The sequence below is a fragment of the Quercus robur genome, chromosome 3, assembly GCF_932294415.1.
Source record: "Quercus robur chromosome 3, dhQueRobu3.1, whole genome shotgun sequence".
NCBI lineage: Eukaryota > Viridiplantae > Streptophyta > Magnoliopsida > Fagales > Fagaceae > Quercus > Quercus robur.
In genome coordinates, this window is record NC_065536.1 from 5,291,129 (window position 1) to 5,311,375 (window position 20,247).

The following is a 20,247-nucleotide window of genomic DNA, read 5'->3' on the forward strand; positions in this document are numbered from 1 at the left end:
GTTCCTCGGGTGAAACGTGTTACATATAATCTCAAGATTTCCTTCTCTCCTTGTTTGATGGTGAGCAAATGGCCAGCTGGTCTTTTTGGATGCTGCCCGCCAACGAAATGACAGAGGAAGGAAGTGCTCAGCTGATCGAAGTTATCAATAGATGACGTTGGTAGAGTAGTGAACCATCCCCTGGCTGCCCCTTTGAGGGTAGTCGAGAAAGAGCGGCATAGCATTTCATCAGGGGGCTATTGGAGACCCAAAGTCGTTTTGAAAGTGTTGAGGTGATCCAAAGGGTCCTTCGATCCGTCAAATGGCTCAAGCTAGGGCAGATGGAATTTTGAGGATACTGGGCATTCTTGGATTGCTAGGGTGAAGGGTGAGTCTGTCTTCCTGACAATTTTGTCTAGACTCCGGTCCGTTTTTTCTTTGATAGCACTTTTCAGCTCGTCCATCTCTTTTCTCATTTCCCTAAGGTGTTCACTTCTTCTGGAGTGCTTGGTCGTTTTCTCTGGCTATCTCCTTCATCACCCTAATTGGTCTCCGAGTGATTGTCACCTTGTTGTAATCGCTGCCTCATCTCCTGGTTCTGCCTGGTAAGCTCTTCCACAGTAGCTACGAGCGTATGAATTTGTAGAGCTAATGATGCTGGATCTTGGCCAACGTTGGATTCCATCTGGACTTGTAAGTTGTATGGAACAGTACTTTCAAACTAAGCGAAAAGCGTTCCCTAGAGATGGCGTCATACTGATGATGCTCGAATCGTCAGTCAAGATGATCGTCTAGAGTGGAGTCGTCCACAGGCAACCTGATCCTGAGAAAATTGATGGTGAAAGGGAGAAATGTGGATCACTAGTGTGGTGCCTGCCACAAAGCCTCTAATGCTAAAGTTAGACTTGCTAAAATGAGAAATATTAGAATATTAGTATGTGGACTAGAGTTTTTTTTTTTTTTTTCTTTTTTGTACCTTTTGTTAGGCCTTATTGGTTGGCTTACATAGGTGCTTCTTCCTAGCCGTTTGGTGCTGCCTTAATTGTGGCTTCATTCCCGTATTAGTAATGCCTCTGCAGGGTGTTAATGGTGAGATATTTCTCCAAAGGTACGGAGGTTCATCATTGTTTTTGTAACGCTTCATCAATAATTGAGGGTGGATGAACTCGTCCTCGCATATCAGTCATTACCATTTGGATGAACCTTGGAGTTACTCTCATCCACTGTTTTCTCGATGGAGGAAGATATGTTCGGGACTATCAGCATCTATCGATGTTTAAAAGCTGCTGAAGCCCGTGGCTCAATAGCTAGCTCGATAGATGGCTATCTATCAAGGTTTATGAAACTCAGTTTTTCAGGACTGTTTTTCATCCAATCCATGAGTGTATGTTTGGGCTTTCTTTTCTCACAACTCTAAACATATATTAGGATTATTTTAAGGATTGAAAAAGGTAACAAAAGAGCACAATTCCACAAGTGCGAAGAAAAGTGTAACTAGAAACCTAGTTTGCCCTAGCTCTTCTTTCTCTTGAAGAAGCTGCTATGTTTGTACACCGTAAGGTTTTGTGACCAAACAACTTCACGATCTTCATCGTCTTGATGAACTGAAGAACTTTGTAGCCAAAATCTTTCTTAAGTTGGTGATCAAGTCGTGTATTAGGATCCATGAAATTTGTTAGTCACGTATCGTGCATTGAAAAGGAGAAATTGTCACTACAAAACAAGTCCAATTGGATATTGAGGTAAGGGTTCAACTGTAGGTTGGTATAAGGTACTGGGATTCCTTTGCTTGTAACCGCTTGTTTTGATAATAGTAGATTCTTAGGAGTGGTGACTTTAAAATCACCCGGTGGGATTTTTGCTGTGTAAGTTTTCCTTATTCGTAAACAAATCATCGTGTCAATTTACTTTCCATTGCATACTTAGTTTAATTGGTGATTTGTTTGTGCTACCATGCGCTTTGCATGTTAATTTGATTAATTAATAAATTTTTCTAATTAATCAATTAATTTATCACAAATAGTCAATACATTCTTGGCCTATCATTTTGAAATTGAGTTTTTTCAAAATTTGGAGTTTTTGAACTAAAACTCTATGTTCAAGTCAATTGTTGGTAAATAATGAGAAATTGAACAAATTTTTATGCATTATAGCATGCTGTGCATCATATGTGCATTCATTACATGCATCATATAGATTGTTATTTGTTGATAATTGTTGTGCTCTAACCTTCTCTAATGCAGTTTGCCCTTGGTTTTTGTTTTTCTTTTCCTCTAAACTCTTAGCATCCTGGTAAGGAAGACTAGAGCTAAGAAAACCTCTACCCAATCCTCTTCTGACTTTCAAAGTGATAGGTTTCAATTTAGGGAAAACCAAGAAGCTTATGAGAAGCTGATTGTGTTTAGACCAGTGTGGGTTGAGCGTAAGGTTAACTTAGATAAGGTAGATCCCGAAATGCATAGGAATTTTGAGTGTAGGGGTTGGTTACCACTCTTAGAGGTTGAGCATCCCCATTCGGTTGCTTTGATAAGAGAGTTCTATTTGAACCTCTCTGTCCATTCTGATTTTACCAACATTCAATTTGTGAAGAGTTGGATAAGGGGTGAAGAGTATGTCATTACCCCTGAGGTAGTGGCTTCCGCTCTTGGTGTACCTTTGGTACAGCAGCCTGTGTACCTTTACACAGAGACTCCTCCTCCCAATGATATCATGTCCCTCATCACCGGTACTTCCATTAATTGGGGTACTGATCCTAGGTTTACCTCTTCTAAGCTTACTAAGCCCAATTATTTGTTTTTTAGGATCTCTTGTCATAGTATTTGGCCCATTTCACATGTTCATACTATTCCTATTGAGAGATGTGTACGCTCTCATCACTGATGCTCCTATGAGTTTTCCTACTCTCTTCATTAGTTTACTTGTTGAGGTTCATAGGAGTAGTGCAAAATCCCATGGTTTGTTTTTTCCTGTTTTTATTCATAGGATTTTGTTAGATTTAGGTTTAGATGAATTCCCTGCATCTGAGCCCGTACATATCATAGCTCTCATAGGTGCCACCTTTCTTAGGCAAAGGGTTGCTCAGTTAAAAGCAAGCTTTAAATGCCTTCGTATCGAGTCTTCTACAGGTGATGCATCTCGAGCTCCTCCTTCTGGTGATCCTTCTGCTGAAGCTTATGTGGACCCCATAGCTATCGTGGATCCTCCACCCTACATCTAACGACTTTTCCCTGTGTGCTATGTTGGATACGGTTCTCACCATTCAGTCAACGCGTGGACGGCTCTTATTGGATGTGCTCAATGAGGTTGTGGCCTTACGAGTAGATTTGGTGCTTGCTAGAGGTTCTACTCCACCAGCTCCACCCACTAATGAGCCATGATTGCCCTTTGGCAATACGTCACAAAAAGGGGGAGTACATGGAGATAGAAGGAGATTGTTTTTGGTTATATAGATTGTATCTAGGAGACACATGATATGTATTTTTGAATTTGATGTATTTACTTTTACTTATGGGTTGTATATGTTAGGGGGAGACATGTTTTGTTGTTTCTGCTTTTAAATTTCTTGTTCAACATATGGTGCATTGATTTTGATTTATATTATGAGGTTATTCACGGTATATGTCTTTTATTTTATGTTTTGTGAAATCAAGAAGTTTATTATGTTTTACTTGTATTTTCTACACATGCGTTTATTTGTTTATTGAGTGTTTCAGGAATATACAGGTTAATTCAATCGTGGCTGCTGTCTACTTTGGCAACTAATAGATAGTGGTTAGGTTGAATTGCAGTTAGGGCTTTATAATTGATTGGGCTGATTTTACTTTGAGCATTTTACTTTTTGTAATGCGTTTTGTTACGGATTGCCAAAGGGGGAGTTTGTTAGGTTCTAAGACTTTAGGAATTAATGTATTAGAACTTCAATATGTATTATGTTGGCAAACCATGATCAAAACATAGAGTCTAGGTTTAAACTTGCTCAAAGTGTGATTTAATGTAAAATTAGAATCGAGTGATTGCAGGATTTATTTGACAAAATCTGCAAAGCTCGATCGATTGAAAATCAGACTCGATCGATCGAATCTCGTGCAGATTTAATTTTCTGCAAAAATTCCAATTCAACCCAAGCTCATATGACGTGTAGGGTTAAGTGTTTTACTTCAAGTATAAAAGGAAAAACCCTAGCTACGTTTTAGAAGTCTTTAAAGTGTTGTGTGTTGAATCTTCTGTGAGATCTGAGAGGTGTTTACCTTCATACACACACATAGAGTTATCAAGATCAAGATTCGCGTCAAGAACTTGATGATCTCATCAGCTGCTGCATAAAGAACTTTAAAGAAGATCTAAAACCTTTGAGTGGAGTCTCAAAGTCACAAGTAGGAGAACTTATGGTTGCTGTGGATCAAGAAAAGAAGTAATCCGTGAACTCGGAACTGTCACATGGTCGTGGTAGTAAGTTTTCAACTCGAGATAGTAATAGAATGTTAGTAGTTTAAGTTCTATTGTAAAACTTCAATTCTTTCATAGTGGATATGTTTTTATCTTGAGGATAATTAGGTTAAATCCTCCTCAGGTTTTTTTACCGATTAGGGTTTCCTAGGTCATCATATCGTGGTGTTCTTTATATTTCCACATTATTTGCATGATATGATATTATTGTGTTAACCTAGATCTGAATAATTTATCTAAGTAATCACTTTGCTAAATAACTAGGTTAAACAACTTGTGTTAAGAGGTATAAAAACGTACAAGGGTGGTCAATATTTTCATTATAGTGGTCAAAATAGATTAGTTTAAACATTTTTTGACAAGTCAGGATGGTCTTGTGACTAGGGACGGACCTAGGTGAGGGCCCAAGAGGGCTGGAGCCCCCCGGTCCATTTTTTTTTTTTATATATAGATATTATATATATATATATATATATTTTTTTTTTTTCTGTAGTTGGCCCCTATCTAAAACCTTGGGCTCTATTCTCCCCAATCAGTCTAGCTAGCCTAACTCAAATAGCAATTATCCAACCTAAAAACTTAACAAAAACAATAAAAACATTCATAATAGTCATTGTATTTTAGCAAAAAAAGTTATTTTACCACCAAAGAAAAAAAAAGTGTTATTGGAGAAGTTAAAGCTAAATTTTTTGAAACTACAGTAAACCGGTATAAATGCAAGTTAACTGTAGTAAGTTGTTAAAAATAAAATACAATATTTTATTAAGATTATATCTCTTTCTTCAATTAAAAATTTCAAATTCTCTCTCTTCCTTTATTATTTTAATGAGTTGTTTATATTATTTTAAATAAAGTGATAAAAAAATATAACATTTAATATTAGCAGTTTTGTAAAGTGAGGTGATAAAATAGATAAAGTAACTTTTTGAAATACTAAAAGCTAAAATTTTTAGCACCACTAATGTGAATGCTCTAACTTAAAAAAAAAAAAAAAAAAAAAAAAAAAAAAAAAAAAAAAAAAAAAAATCCTAGCTAGCCTAGTATTAAAAAAAACATTATTTTATTTTTGTCTTTATCTTTGTTGGTTGATAATTGCATCTTAATATATTTAGAAACAACAATTTTGTGTATTTATAATTTTCTAATATTATATGGATGCTTATTTAGATTTTTTTTTTTTTTTTACTCCGGCCCCTTGCTAACTTAAAATCCTGGGTCGGTCCTTACTTGTGACCACCTTGAGTTACAAGTGGAGCTGCCCACTCAATGCTGATGATTCCCACCCTAACTGGATAATCATCTGCACTTTAAAGATCCAACCGAAAGAGCTGATGCAAAGCAAAGAAATTGCTAAGAAAAGCAATTTTAATATTAATGAACATAAAATGGCTTTTCTACTTACCTTGCTTTCTTTGATCCAACGGAAGGGTAATCATTCCTGTGAAATATAAATTAAACATAAAATATTTCATCATGCCCTTTGTCCCTGAATGTTACCTCGAACCTGAAGAGATCGACAACATAAACATAACCTATATCAGTGAGAACCCAAGACACAAATTCTACCTACTATAGAACGGCCCCACCAACGAAAATTAACAAGTTCAAGGCAAGATAAGGATAAATTAAAGTATAAGGTACCTTTCAGCAAAAAAAAAGTATAAGATACAAATTCCCAAAGCCGATTGGTGCCTTTTATTGCGTTTTCAAAATCACACTTCCTGCTCCCCTTTGAAAAAGAGGCTTATTCAGCTTAAAAATTGCATTTTGCCTAACTTAGGGTGTATTTAAATACCGATTTTTACTGAAAACTAAAAACACTGTAGCAAAATAATTTTTAAATATGTGAATAGTGTCGTGAAACCCAGTTTTAATGAAAATTTTGCTAAATTAGACAACTTGTGGGTCCCGCGAACAATGCACGAGACCTACTTACAGAGGCGCAATCGCACTGAAATTTCATTTCAGCGCCATCCAAACGCTCACTTACCCCCACCCATATGGCAACATTAGAATATTAGATACGCTTTAAAAAATAAAAAATAAAAAAATTTACGCATTAGATACGCTTGATTTAAATGCCATAAAAAAAAAAATAATAAAACCATTAAATAAGACTAATCAAACCAGTTTACCAAACCAAACCAAGCTTACACAATTGTGATTTTTGGTATTAAAGAAAAAAAACACTTAAATAAGACTACACCAGAAAGAGCCCAAGATAGAAAACAAGCAATAACAAGAAGGGAAGACACACCCAGTGAAGGGAGCAATAAAAAGATAACAAGTGTCGCTTAGCATTTTTTTTTTTTTTTGGTTGAGAAACACTTACAATGATTGTACACTACCTAAGTATAGTTTTGTAAGTTATGTGTATTGCATGTAACAAGAACACGTTATTTGGAAAACAAGCTTATTAAGCTAATAATTGCATTTTGCAAAACTTACCAAACGCATTATGTACGTGCCCGGACTCCCTTGACAGATTGGATTTGGGATTGGGTCTACAATTAATTTATAAAGGTGGGTTATGGGTTTCCTACTATGGGTAATTCATAGCCGAGTTTTGATGTGATGTGCAATTTTACCCTTGTAAAACTCTCTTCCCTCTCCTCTAAGCTACTCTCCTTCTTCTGGTATCCTCACCCTCTTTAGTTCTCTATTATGCTCAAAATGACCAATCCCTTCTCTCTACTCCCTTCTCCTATTTATAGCTTGGGGTTGGTGGGATACTTATGATTACCTTCTAGTCTCACTCGTGTGGGTGGGGCCCAATTTGATTATTCCTGACAAGGAATATGCTTCCTTGGGAATGATGTCAATGGCATTAGAATTGGTTCTAGCCTCCAAAAGGTTGCTCAGCAGTGATATTCCCCAAGGTATTACCGATTGTCGAAATCATGGGCTACCCTTTGTAAGTACAGGCCCCGACCAATCCATACATGATCGATATTTGCATTCCTAGCTTACGACTAGTGGAACAGGCGCACTATTAGGTGGGCTTAAGAACGTTTTATGGGTGTGCTGGGGCCAAGGCCTAAGACCACATGGGTCTGAGGCCAAATGCCGTACACATTAAATACGTGTTAAAGTAATTGTATTAGTTCATGCAAAAATTTATATATATTTTAACATTAGAACATTTTTGTTTCTATGTTACAAAATAACTTTTATAAAACACCTACATCAAATTATCTATTTACATTATAGTTCATTAAAATATTATTTATTTTTCAATTTTATTTCTCTCTCTCTCTCTCTCTCTCTCTCTCTCTCTCTCTCTCTCTCTCCATAAGTAAAGAAGTATTAAAAAATAGAATTGCATGTGAATAGTAATTGTGTATATTTACACGTTCATATAGTAACAATTTATTTACATGGACTAATATGGGTGATTTTGAAGTTGAATGTGCAAAATAGTAATTGTGTATTACACGTCAATATAGTAACAACTCACATTTACAAAAATTTACATAGCCTAATGTGGGTGATTTTTTAAGTTGAATGTGCAAAATTTACCCTTATGCTATTATTATACATTACCTAAGGCGAGTGCTCTTATATATATATATATATATATATATATATAAAGAGAAAGAGAGATGAGTTCAAGTTACACCTGGTGTAACTCTTGTAAAGTTGCACCTTTTTTACACCGTAGATTTCTAAGAGATCTAATGGTTGAAAAAAACATCATTAAATGTTATTGTTTTTTACCTTATTAATAGTATTACCTAATTAATACTAACATTCTCTCTTTCCTTATTTATTATTGCTTTCAAAATACCAATTTAATTTAGAACAATACTATACATACATTGCAAATCATTGCATACTTTGATTTAAGAGACCGTCTAGTATGTCTTTTATAAGCAAATCATTGCATTAATAATCATTCTAGACTTCTAGTACAAGAGGTGTACAATTTCCATTTTCAAATAATTTGTTTATCCTTTATAAGAAAAGATTTTTATATTATATGGAGGACCAAAGCACGAGCTGAGATAATAATTTTTCACTATTGTTGCATTTGCAATGCGAAATATTTTAAAAAGCAGTAGATTACTTTTGTGTTCAATACTTCACTCGTATACATAATTGTATAAATTTTATTTCAAATAATTTAATTTCTCTTTTAGGATGAATCATTTAAAAAAGCGAGTTGTTGAAAATGGTAAGGTGTCAAGCAACAACATTTAATAATGTTTTTTTCAACCGTTAGATGTCTTAGAAATCTACGATGTAAAAAATGTGTAACTTTATAAGAGTTACACTAAGTATAACTTGAACTAATCTCATATATATATATATATATATATATATGACTGTGTTTTTAAAAAAAAAAAAAAGCTAATTTAATAAGACAGCCCAAGAGAGACGCACCAAATGCGTGTTATATATATATATATATATATATATATTTTTTTTTTTTTTTTTTTTTTTTTGTAAGAGTTAAAGACTACATACTCAATCACATGGTACAAAGAAGACCGAGCATAAATACCAGAACAGCTAGCAATAATAAGAAGACCAAAAACGAAAACCAAACTTACCAAAGGAAGAGGACCAGAACCAGCTAAGAAATTAAGGGAAAGAAAGCAAATACAGTAGCATAGGCAACCACGAAAACCACCAGCAAGAAGCACCGCAACAAAGGAGACTGGCATCATCAACAATTTAAAAAGCCCCCACCAGCAAAAAAGAGAATCAAAACAAAAATCACAGAGAAACAAAGGTAGCAGATTCCATTTTCTTGCTTCAATGCATTGAATACAAAATATACATACCACAATATCTCATCTCCTTCCATACACACTCACAGAATCACACACATACAACCTATGAAGCACGAACACTTTATTTGGAATGATGTACCAATATTGGACATGAGAGATGTTTGTGACACTTCTACATGCGTGTCCCAAACATGTCCTTGAAAAAAAAAAATTGCGGGACATGGCTAGAACACAAGAAGAAAAGGAACCAAATAGTAACATGGCATGTGAGAAATTAATAAATATTCTAATTCTTAGTTTGTATTTTAATTTTTAAACATCCTTTAATAGTCATGAATTCACTTTATTATTCATTATTATTCTTAAATTGATATATATTTAACATTATATGAAAATAAATATTTAACAATATATAGAAAATATAAATAAAAATATATTTAATAATTATTTTATAGACATGTCTTGACATATATACCCATACATATCCTATTTTTTCAAAAAATATCATGTCACTATGTCATACTAGTTACCGTATCCATGCATCCTATCATACAACGGATACCCAAATATTGTTTCACATTTACTACACAAACAAAGCAACTTTACTGTCTTTAACCCAAACTTACCAAAAAAACAAAACCAACGAAACAACAAACCCCGACCTGGTTGTAGTTCAGTTGTTGACACACCCGATTCATCAGAGGATGAGATTGGGCCGGGTGGCCCCTTCTTTAATGGCCCAAGTATTTTTAAATAACTGCAGCCCAGTCCAAAAACTTTAACCCACTTCGCCCATGCCTGCCTAACTAATATTAAAACACTTGAAGCCTAACAAAACTATCGGCCCAGTCAGTATTAAGCCAAGCCCAAATAATAAATTCAAGAAAAACAACAATTGTCCACACCCATTCAAAAGGCCTAAATACATTAAGTTTTTAAACCAACCCAAATATGACCCGAAAACAAAGCCCACCAATCAACACTTTGTATATTTACATTTCACACACACTCTTTACTAAAATCACTTCTGACCCCAAAAGTTTCACAAATTACATTCTAACTGCAAAAATTTTCTAACTTACAATTTGATACCCAAACTTTTCAAAAATCATAATTTGACCCCTAAAGTTTTCAAAAATTCATTTTAACCCCAATTTAAAAAAAATTACATTTTATCCCCCAAATCATTTTTCTTTTTGTCTATGCAAATCCTTTTTCAAAATTATATAAAGTGTGCATTTGGTTGGTGTGAAAAAGTTAATCGGTGGAAAAAGTTGAGGGAAAACACAAATTTTCATTATTTAGTAACAAGGGAAAATTGGTGGTCCTTAGGTGTTTTTCATCAGGCCCACCAAAACTATAGGTCTATTTGAGATTGTTGTTTAAACGATAGTTTTTAGTATTTAGACAACATTACATATATTTTCACAAATTTTTTTACTTACACGTATTTTCAAAAAATACAAATAACGTTATTAGAAATCTCTTACCAAACGGACCTATATATCTCCCCAAATTAGGGAAAAACACAAAAAGAAAAAAAAAAAAAAAAATTGGTGTTGGTTCTCTCAGCTTCCAATGGTCAATTTTTCCTTTTATTTTACTCTCACATTAACCATTAACAAGCATCTTTCTTTTATTTTTATTCTTTTCCTTTTCAACGGTCAAAACCAGATTACCAGGAACCAATTTTGTCATATATATATATATATATATATATATATATATATATACAGACACACACACAAGGAACCAAATTTTTTTTCTTACGAGTTCAAACGGTCAACCACCAAAACATAGCACCATCGAGTCTGTGTGGCATTTTTTCTTTTTTATTAATAAAAAGATGGAAATTATCCCTTTTTCCTATAATCACAAGAAAGACGCACATGATACGCGTTATATTCTTTCTATAATCTCAATAGAGACGCACAACATACACATTATATTCTTTTTTATAGTCAGATATGCGTTGATATAAACACTACTTTTTCTTTTCTTGTGAAGGTATATAAACACCACTTAACTACATACTCAATCACACGGTACCAAGAAGACCGAGCAGAAATGCCAAACAGCAAACAAGCAATAACAAGAAGACCAAAAACGAAAACCAAACTGACCAAAAGAAGGGGATTAGAACCAGCAACAAAAGAGACTAGCATCATCAACAATTTAAAAAGGCCCCACCAGCAACAAGAGAAACAAAGGTAGCAGATTCCATTTTCTTGCTTTAATGCATTGAATACACAATATACATACCTCAATATCTCACCACTGTACACACTCACAAAATCACACACATACAACTTATGAAGTATAGACACTTCATTTGGAGTGTTGTACCCATGTCGGACGTGCAAAGTCGGCTCAAAGTATGAGGCAAGTAGGTGCCTAAGGCCTCCAAATTTTAACAAATTGAAATATGTATGTGTCAATAGTTGTATTAATTGAGTCCCAAATATTAGTGAAGAAATTAAAAGTAATTTTTTTTATCAAAGAAAAACCAGAAAAAAAAAAGAAAAAATTTTTATTATTAGATGTGACAATAACTATTTGTTTTTCTCAATTTTAGAGTGTATAACTAACTACTCTCTCATACATAAATGCTGAAAAATCACTCTCTCCGTCTCTTTCTCCCAAAAAAAAAAAAATTCAAAAGAAAAAAAAAATCACCAACCTCGAATTTTACGCTGATTGTTGAAAAGTGATTTTTTTTTTTTTTTAATTAAATTTCTTAGCTGCCCTTCAGACCATCTTCTCCATTGAATTTTACGATGAGTTTGTTCCTTCATTTCAAGTTTGAAAGTTCTCTAAAAACTCAAGTTATTTTTTTACTTTCCCTTTGTTTTGTTCTTGAAACTTAACTCTTACTTTTTTTTAAAAATAAATTTTCACGTTCACTTTCTTTGTTTTATCCACATCAACAATTCCATATAATAATAAAAATTAAATTTTATAAAAAAATTAAATAAATGTATAACAAATTACTAGTAAAAATTCTATTTATAGATATTTAATATATAATTTTATTAAAATTTCCAATCATAATTTTTTAGTATTTGGTTACTTCACTTAATAGATAGTGTTTATTTTAGTTGTATATTCATTAAGTAATATGATGGATTCTTTTTAATTCGTAATTTTGTATTTAAAATGAAAAAAAATACCAATAGTTAAATAAATCTTTTATTAATATTTAAAATATAAGAATAGGCCCCTCGTAAAGTAGTTACCTTAGGCCCCATAATGACTCAAGACAGCTCTGCGGAAATGTGATATATGAGACACTTCTGCATGCGTGTCCCAACTATGTCCTTTTAAAAAAAATTTGTGGAACATGATCGGGACATAGGAACAAAATGAATCAAATATTCTTTCACAAAATAAAAAGAACATTTATGCTCTAATAGTAACAATGCATTTGAAAAATTAATAAATGTTCTTATTATTGGTTTGTATTCTAATTTTTTTTTTTTAATACAAGATAGAATTCTATTATAGCCTAATATAAGTGTATATATATGTGAAACTTCCTACCGGAGACTTAAACCCCAACTCTTGCTCCCCATACCCCACAAGCACTTACACTTGTGGAGTGAACATTGTATCAAGAGTGTGCGGTAATATATTCTAATTTTTAAACATCATTTAATAGTTATGAATTCACTTTATTATATCCATTATTGCTCTTATATATATATATATATATATGTAAAAAATTATATGAAAAATAAATGCTTAATAATATATAGAAAATATAAATAAAAACACATTTAATAATTATTTAATAAATGTGTCTTGCCATCCATATATATATATATATATATATGTATATGTAAAACATTATATGAAAAATAAATGCATAATAATATATAGAAAATATAAATAAAAACACATTTAATAATTATTTAATAAATGTGTCTTGCCATACCTAGTCCTATTTTTTTCAAAAAAATGTCATATCATGATGTCGTACCCATATCATGTTCATGCTTCCTAAGTATCCATTGTATCATACAACCCATATACATAGGGTCGGCTCAAGGTATTGTGGGGCTTAAGGCAATAATTTTAAGTGAAGTCTATTTTTATACTTTGAATATTAATAGAATATTTATTTGACTTTTGGTTTTTTTTTTTCTCATTTAAAATCTATTTTTTTAGAAAAAAATTACAAATTAAAACAAGCCCATCGTATTATTCAATGACTACAACTAAAATAAACACTATTTATTGAATGAAGTAACCAAATACTAAAATATTATGAATGAAAATTTTAATAAAGTTATATATTTGATATTTCTAAATAGAATTTGAGTATAAATTTATTTACTAGTGTAAGATTAATGAGTTCTTTTAACATTTATGTGTGAGAAATTAAATGATTGACCTATCTAATGAAAATATTTTTTTTAACTGGTTTTTCTTTGATAAAAAACAATTTTTTTTATTGGTAAATATTTAGGGCTTAATTAATACTTTTATTGGTACAAGAATATCTCTATTAGTAAAAATTTAAGGACCTTTTTTCATTGGGGCCTTAGGCAGCAGTTGCCTATTTGGCTCACCCATTGAGCCGGCACTGCATATACGGAAAATTCACAGTACCCAAATATTGTTTCACATTCACATACACAAACACTGCAACCTCACTGTCTTTAACCAAACTCACCAAAAACGAAAACCAACGAAACAACAAACCCCGCCTGATTATTACTTAGACGTTGTGACGTACTCGAGTCATCAGGGGATGAGAGTTGGGCTGGGTGGCCCGTGTTGGATGGCCCAAAGTGTTTTTTAAATAACTGAAGCCCACTCTCATTAAAATTCATATGGCCCACCATTTCAAGCCCAAATCCGAAAACAACTAGACAAACCGGCTTACAAATAAAACCCAGCCAGCCCAGTCCAAAAACTTTAACTCAGTAAGCCCATGCCAAACCAACCCAAATTAACGTTAATACACTTGAAGCCCAACACAAAGTTCGGCCCAATCCTCATTAAGCCAAGCCCACAAAATAAATTCAACAAACACAACAATACTCGAGACCCATTAAAAAGGCCTAAATAAATTCAGTTTTAAAACCAACCCGACAACAAAGCCCACCAATCTGCACTTTGTATATTTACATTTCACATACACTTTGCTAAATTACTTCTTAACCCCAAAATTTTCTCGAAATTACATTTTATTTGCAAAAATTTTCTAAATTATAATTTGATACACAAACTTTTCCAAAATTATTGTTTGACCCCTAAATGTTTTCAAAATTTCATTTTAACTCCAATTTTTCTTAAATTACAGTCTCCAAATCCTTTTTAAAATTACTTAAAGTGTGTGTTTGGTTGAAGTGCAAAAGTGGGCAGACGGAAAAAGTGGAAAACCAATTTTATTCTTAAAAAAAGAAACCAATTTTGTTTTTCTTACGAGTTACGACTTCAAACAGGGAGTAGCAAAAAAGAACCACAAAAAAATAGCACCAACGTCTAATTGTTTGTGCCTTTTTTTTTTTTTTTTTTGTTAATAAAAGGTGGAAATGGCTTCTTTTTTTTTTTAATAATAATTTGTATAATTAAAAAATATTAGTGAGTAATATGTCTGTCTGTAAGTTATATAGAAAATTTATAATGTTCTATCTAACAAGGTAATTATGATATTGCAATGAATTAATTAGGTAATTATAAAATCTTCTGGAAGCACAATAAATGCTTACTCTTTCCTCTCACATAAATGTGAGTCCCCAATAATTATTTTATGGTGAGACTTACTAATCATTTGAGAGGAAGGAGTAGAACTTATTGTACCCCCAGAGTATTCTATAGTCTTTTGAATCAGTATGATACTTGAAATGTTCAAAGAGTTACTAGTCACACAATAAGTAATGTAAAAGGCATTTATACGAAAGGCTCCTCTTGCTTGCTTTCACCCTCTTTCTCATATTTGTCATTCATTTTCCTTAGTTATATTATATCGATAACCACATCACAATTTTATTTCTCCTGTTAGATCTTCTCAACTGTATCCTCAATCTCCAATGGCTCTTATGACTAGCAAAGGAGCCTCATCATCCTCTTTCACCCACCAATACAAGAACTTTGATGTTTTCTTAAGTTTTAAAGGTGAAGATACCCGTCATGGTTTCACAGGCCAATTGTATAACGCTTTGTGCCAGTGGGGTATTCACACCTTCATTGATGATAATCTCCTAAGAGAAGAGCAAATTTCTACACAACATCTCAAAATCATTGAGAGCTCACTGATTTCAATAATTGTATTTTCTGAAAACTATGCATCCTCTACTTGGTGCTTGGATGAACTTGTCAAAATTGTTGAGTGTAAGAAGAATGATCAATTAATGCGGCCAATTTTTTACAAAGTGGATCCATCAGAAGTTCGTAACCAAAAAGGAAAGTTTGGGGAAGTACTAGCTAAACATGAAGAAAATTTTAAGGATAACAGAAAGGTACAAAGTTGGAGGAAAGCTCTATATGATGCAGCCAATATATCTGGTTGGCATTATAAGCACAAGTATGTATTTAGTAATTACTCTTGTACTTTTATGAGTTTTAATGGTTTTGTAATGATCACTAGATTCTTTTTCTTTTTTTTTTTGGTACAACAAGACAACACATACCCCTAACCAAGGGCAGGAACAAACCACTAGATTCTATTGTTAACAACTGCCCTTATTCCCCCCTACGTTCTGACAAAGGACATGGCTTGTGTGACTCATTAGGATACGAACACTTGTCCGAAACTAGACATGTGTCTGCATCCTAACATGTCCAGTGCACTAATGCACTTGACACAATCCCAACCCTTTGACAAATTATTAAAGTATTTTTTGCTAATCATACTTCTATTAAGGTAACTAGGTATAGGTTAATGAATAGAAATAATAGAACTTAATATTAGGTTATTTTCCTAATGATTAGGAATGTCCACCTCATATTATTTAGAAATTTTTGAGAGACATTCTTAACAATTTGAATTTTCCATGCAATTTTGAAAACTAATTTCCAAGCAAAAAAAAAAAAAAATATATATATATATATATATTCTAATGCAATAATAATAATCAGATCTATAAATTACATGTCAATTACTTTAATTTAAAACACTTCAGTTGTAATACACAAATTAAACATCTTGAATTTAGTTCATGTTTATATTTATATTCTAAAATCTAATTCATCACATGTTCATATGCTCTGTGACAGCTACTATGAGTTCGAATTTATCCAAGAAATTGTCAAAGAGATCTCAAACTCTAAATTAAACCGCACGCCATTATTTGTTGCTAGATACCCGGTTGGAATAAACTATCGTGCAGAGGCCATAAAGTTACTTTTAGATATTGGGTCAAAAGATGTTCGTATGGTAGGGATGTATGGCCCTGGTGGAGTGGGTAAAACTACCATCGCTAAAGCTATTTATAACATGGTATATGATCATTTTGAGGGATGCAGCTTTTTAGAAAATGTTAGAGACAGGTTTGGGATATTTAATGGTGGAATCCAATTACAAGAGACACTTCTTTATGAGATTGTAGGGGATATAAATTTGAAGGTTAGCAATGTATATAGAGGAATCAATTTGATAAAGGAGAGGCTTTGCAATAAAAGGATTCTTTTAATTCTTGATGATGTAGATAAATTAGACCAGATCAAAATATTAATCGGACAATGTGATTTCTTTGCTTCTGGAAGTAGAATCATTCTAACCACAAGAGATGAACACTTGCTAGCTTCTTTTGGGAAAGGTCTTTCAGCCTACAAGATTACAGAATTAAATGATCATGAAGCTCTTGAATTATTTAGTTTGCATGCATTCCAAAGAAACAAACCCGAGGAAGATTATTTAGAACTTACAGACCAAGTTATACGTTATGCTAAAGGCATTCCATTAGCTCTAGCAATAATAGGTGCTGATTTGTATGGAAGAAGTGAAATGGAATGGAAAAGTGCATTAGATAAGTATGAAAGAATTCCTAACAAAGAAATTCAACAAATATTAGAAATAAGTTATGAAGGATTGGATGAAACAGAACAAGATATTTTCCTAGATATTGCATGTTTCTTCAAGGGATTTTGCAAAAATTATGTTGTAGATATACTAAATTCTTGCAATTTATACCCAGTTATTGGTATTCAAAGACTTATTGAGAAGTGTCTTGTAACAATTGATCGATATGATAAATTATGGATGCATGACTTGGTACAACAAATGGGTAGAGAAATTGTTCGACAAGAATCACCAAAGATACCTGGAATACGTAGCAGGTTATGGTGTTATGAGGATGCTTTTGAAGTTCTAACAAAAAATACGGTATAAGTTGCTTTCATTCACCTTTTTTATTTTCTTGATAGGGAGAATTTAATGAATTTTTTATATTTGCTTGATATATATTTTTCCTTTTGTTATGGAAGGAAATTCAAGTCCATTTATATATTTAAAATTTAATAGTGATTATATTTTTGGTGAATTATTTTGCATGATGTGATTTACTAAATGTTTTACCTAAATAGGGATCAAGAAAAATTCGAGGCATGATGATATGCTCACCTGAAGGAGCAAAGTTGCAATTAGAAGCTAAATGTCTTGAAAAGATGAAAAATCTCAAGTTCCTTATAGTTAATAATGTAGATATTTGTGGGAGTATCGAATATCTTCCCAACGAATTAAGATTACTTGATTGGCCCAAATTTCCTTTTCATTCCTTACCATCCAATTTTTGTCCTCAAAAACTTATTGCACTCAACATGCCAGAGAGTCAAGTTATATTGGACAGACTTCATGAGGTATAACCATTTTTTTTTTTTAAGATTATTTCTTCATTAAACTATATTTTAAACTTTGTTGAAGCTAAATTTTAATTTTTCTTTTCTTTTTTTTCCCTACAGATGGGACAGCTCAGAAACTTGACATATATGAATTTTCTTTCTTGTCAACACATAAAGAAATTATCTGACTTATCGATTGCAACCCCAAGCATAAAGCAATTGAATCTCAATGAATGTAGAAATTTAGTCGAAGTTCATGACTCTGTTGGATGTCTTGATAAGCTTGAAAAGTGGGAGCTCAATAACTGCAAGGAACTTCGGATTCTTCCAAGTTTCCTCATAATGAAATCTCTTAAGCATTTAGATCTTTATCAGTGCACAAGGCTTGAGAAGTTCCCTGATATTCCGCATGAAATGGATGGTTTAAAGTATCTAACTATTATTGGGACTGGTATTAAAGAGTTGCCTCCATCATTTGAGAATCTCACTGGGCTTGAGGAATTACACCTAGGTTCAGGTCTTCTTCCAAGTAGCATATGTAATTTACATCTTCACAACCTCCATATTTGGGGTGATGTCAAATTTCTAGAGGACATGGAGATTGATAGACAAGCTTTGTGCAATTACTATGATGGCTTTTCCAAATATAGGTTACAGAGCTTGACATTTCTAGCTCTTTATTTTTATAAAATTAGTCCAGAAATAGATTTTATTTTGACTTATTGTTGCCCACTCTCATTGAAACGTTTAGGCATACAGAGTGAAGATGTTACCCTCCCAGAAAGTATTATCAGATTCAAAAGATTACGTTGGCTTGAAATTGGAAATTCCCCTTCCCTTCAGGAAATTCCACAACTTCCAAAAACTATAAGAGGAGTAAATGCATCAAATTGCTTCTCTTTGAATTCAGAATCATTAAGCAAAATATTGCTTCAGGTATCTTTTTCTTAAATTTATGAATAACAATTTTGGTTACCTTCTCAAATTTGTTGCTACATTTGTCAAACTTTAATTTTTGAAATCCTAATTGCATGCAGTTTGGAGGAATTTTAGGGCTCCCACAAATTATGGCATGTTTAGGTGTGAGAGACGATATATTATTGGATTCACAGTCATCTAGCAGACTATGGCAACAAACTGATCTTTCTTCCTGGGTCCCCCGTCACAAGTTCTTTGAATTTAAATCTGAGTTTCGTAAAAGTCAATATTGGTTACGAGATTATTATGATGATGACACTCCGTGTGATTGTCATGTTATAATACCAGGAAATAAGATACCAAAATGGTTCAACCATGAAAGCGTTGAAAGTTCCATATCATTGTGGGTTGGTTCAGAATTGCCAACATTTGCTCTTTGTGTTGCTTTTCGTCTAGCGGATGACGATGAATGTGATTTTTTTTGTGTTGTTGACATTTTCATCAACGGTCATAAACGAACGCTCGTAAAGAAATTCTTTTTTGAAATGCATTGTCATCATCAGTGGTTTTATGGCGCATCTCATAGGCTGTTGCAGGAGGAAGTTGGAAACTTGATTCAAGGAGATCGGAATCATGTTGAAATTTCAAGTAAAATATCTTGTTGGACTAGTGAAACTGGCGGAGAAATAGCTCCTACCATTGCAAGGATGGGAGTCCATGTGAATTGTATTTGTGGTCTTCATAATTCCGTTATTAGCCATGAAAACCATGATGAACTAGTCCAACCACGAGGCAATCGAATTTCAAAGAGAATTGTGCACCAGCGGCTCAGACCATTTCTTCCTCGAGGTTGCCGTTTTATCCTGTGCAGATTTTACCATACTCGGTGCCCATCCCGAAGTACTTCTGGTCGACCATTACTAAAAGGACGTAGAATCAGCAACAAGAGAAAGAGGCCCTTCATCACAAGGAGTAGCAATTGTTTGTATGGAGCTCAAGACCAAAGTGACTGCTAAAAGGAGAACAAGAACGAAGAAAATGAGAACCTCTTGATAAAAATTTTGAATGAAGAAATATCCCAAGGTAAAATTATGACTCCCAAGCATTCACATTTACATTAGAGGTTCTATTTTAGCAAATTAAAAAATTATTTTAGTTTTCAAACAAAATAACATCTATAGGCTGGCTTCCCAAAAAAAAAACATCTATAGGCTATAGCTTTATCCGGATTGCTATATTTAAAATTTTTTAGCAACCCACTACAGTATACTGCTATAAATAGCAGCTATTGTAGAAACTACTTAAAAATAAACTTCAATTTTTTTATTCAACTCCCTCTCTCTCATCCATCAATAAAATATTCACTCATTTCTCACAAAGA

The 20,247-nt window shown here is 33.0% G+C and overlaps 1 protein-coding gene across 1 annotated transcript; it reads left to right on the forward strand.

Annotated features, from left to right (window-relative positions):
• Positions 1–15,199: 15,199 nt before the first annotated feature.
• Positions 15,200–19,882, forward strand: LOC126719125 (disease resistance protein RUN1-like). Its single transcript, XM_050421712.1, has 6 exons — positions 15,200–15,693; positions 16,386–17,493; positions 17,694–17,966; positions 18,069–18,486; positions 18,700–18,884; positions 18,986–19,882. Exons 1-6 carry the CDS (start codon positions 15,200–15,202, stop codon positions 19,880–19,882), a joined length of 3,375 nt encoding a protein of 1,124 aa, XP_050277669.1.
• The last annotated feature ends 365 nt before the right edge of the window (positions 19,883–20,247 follow it).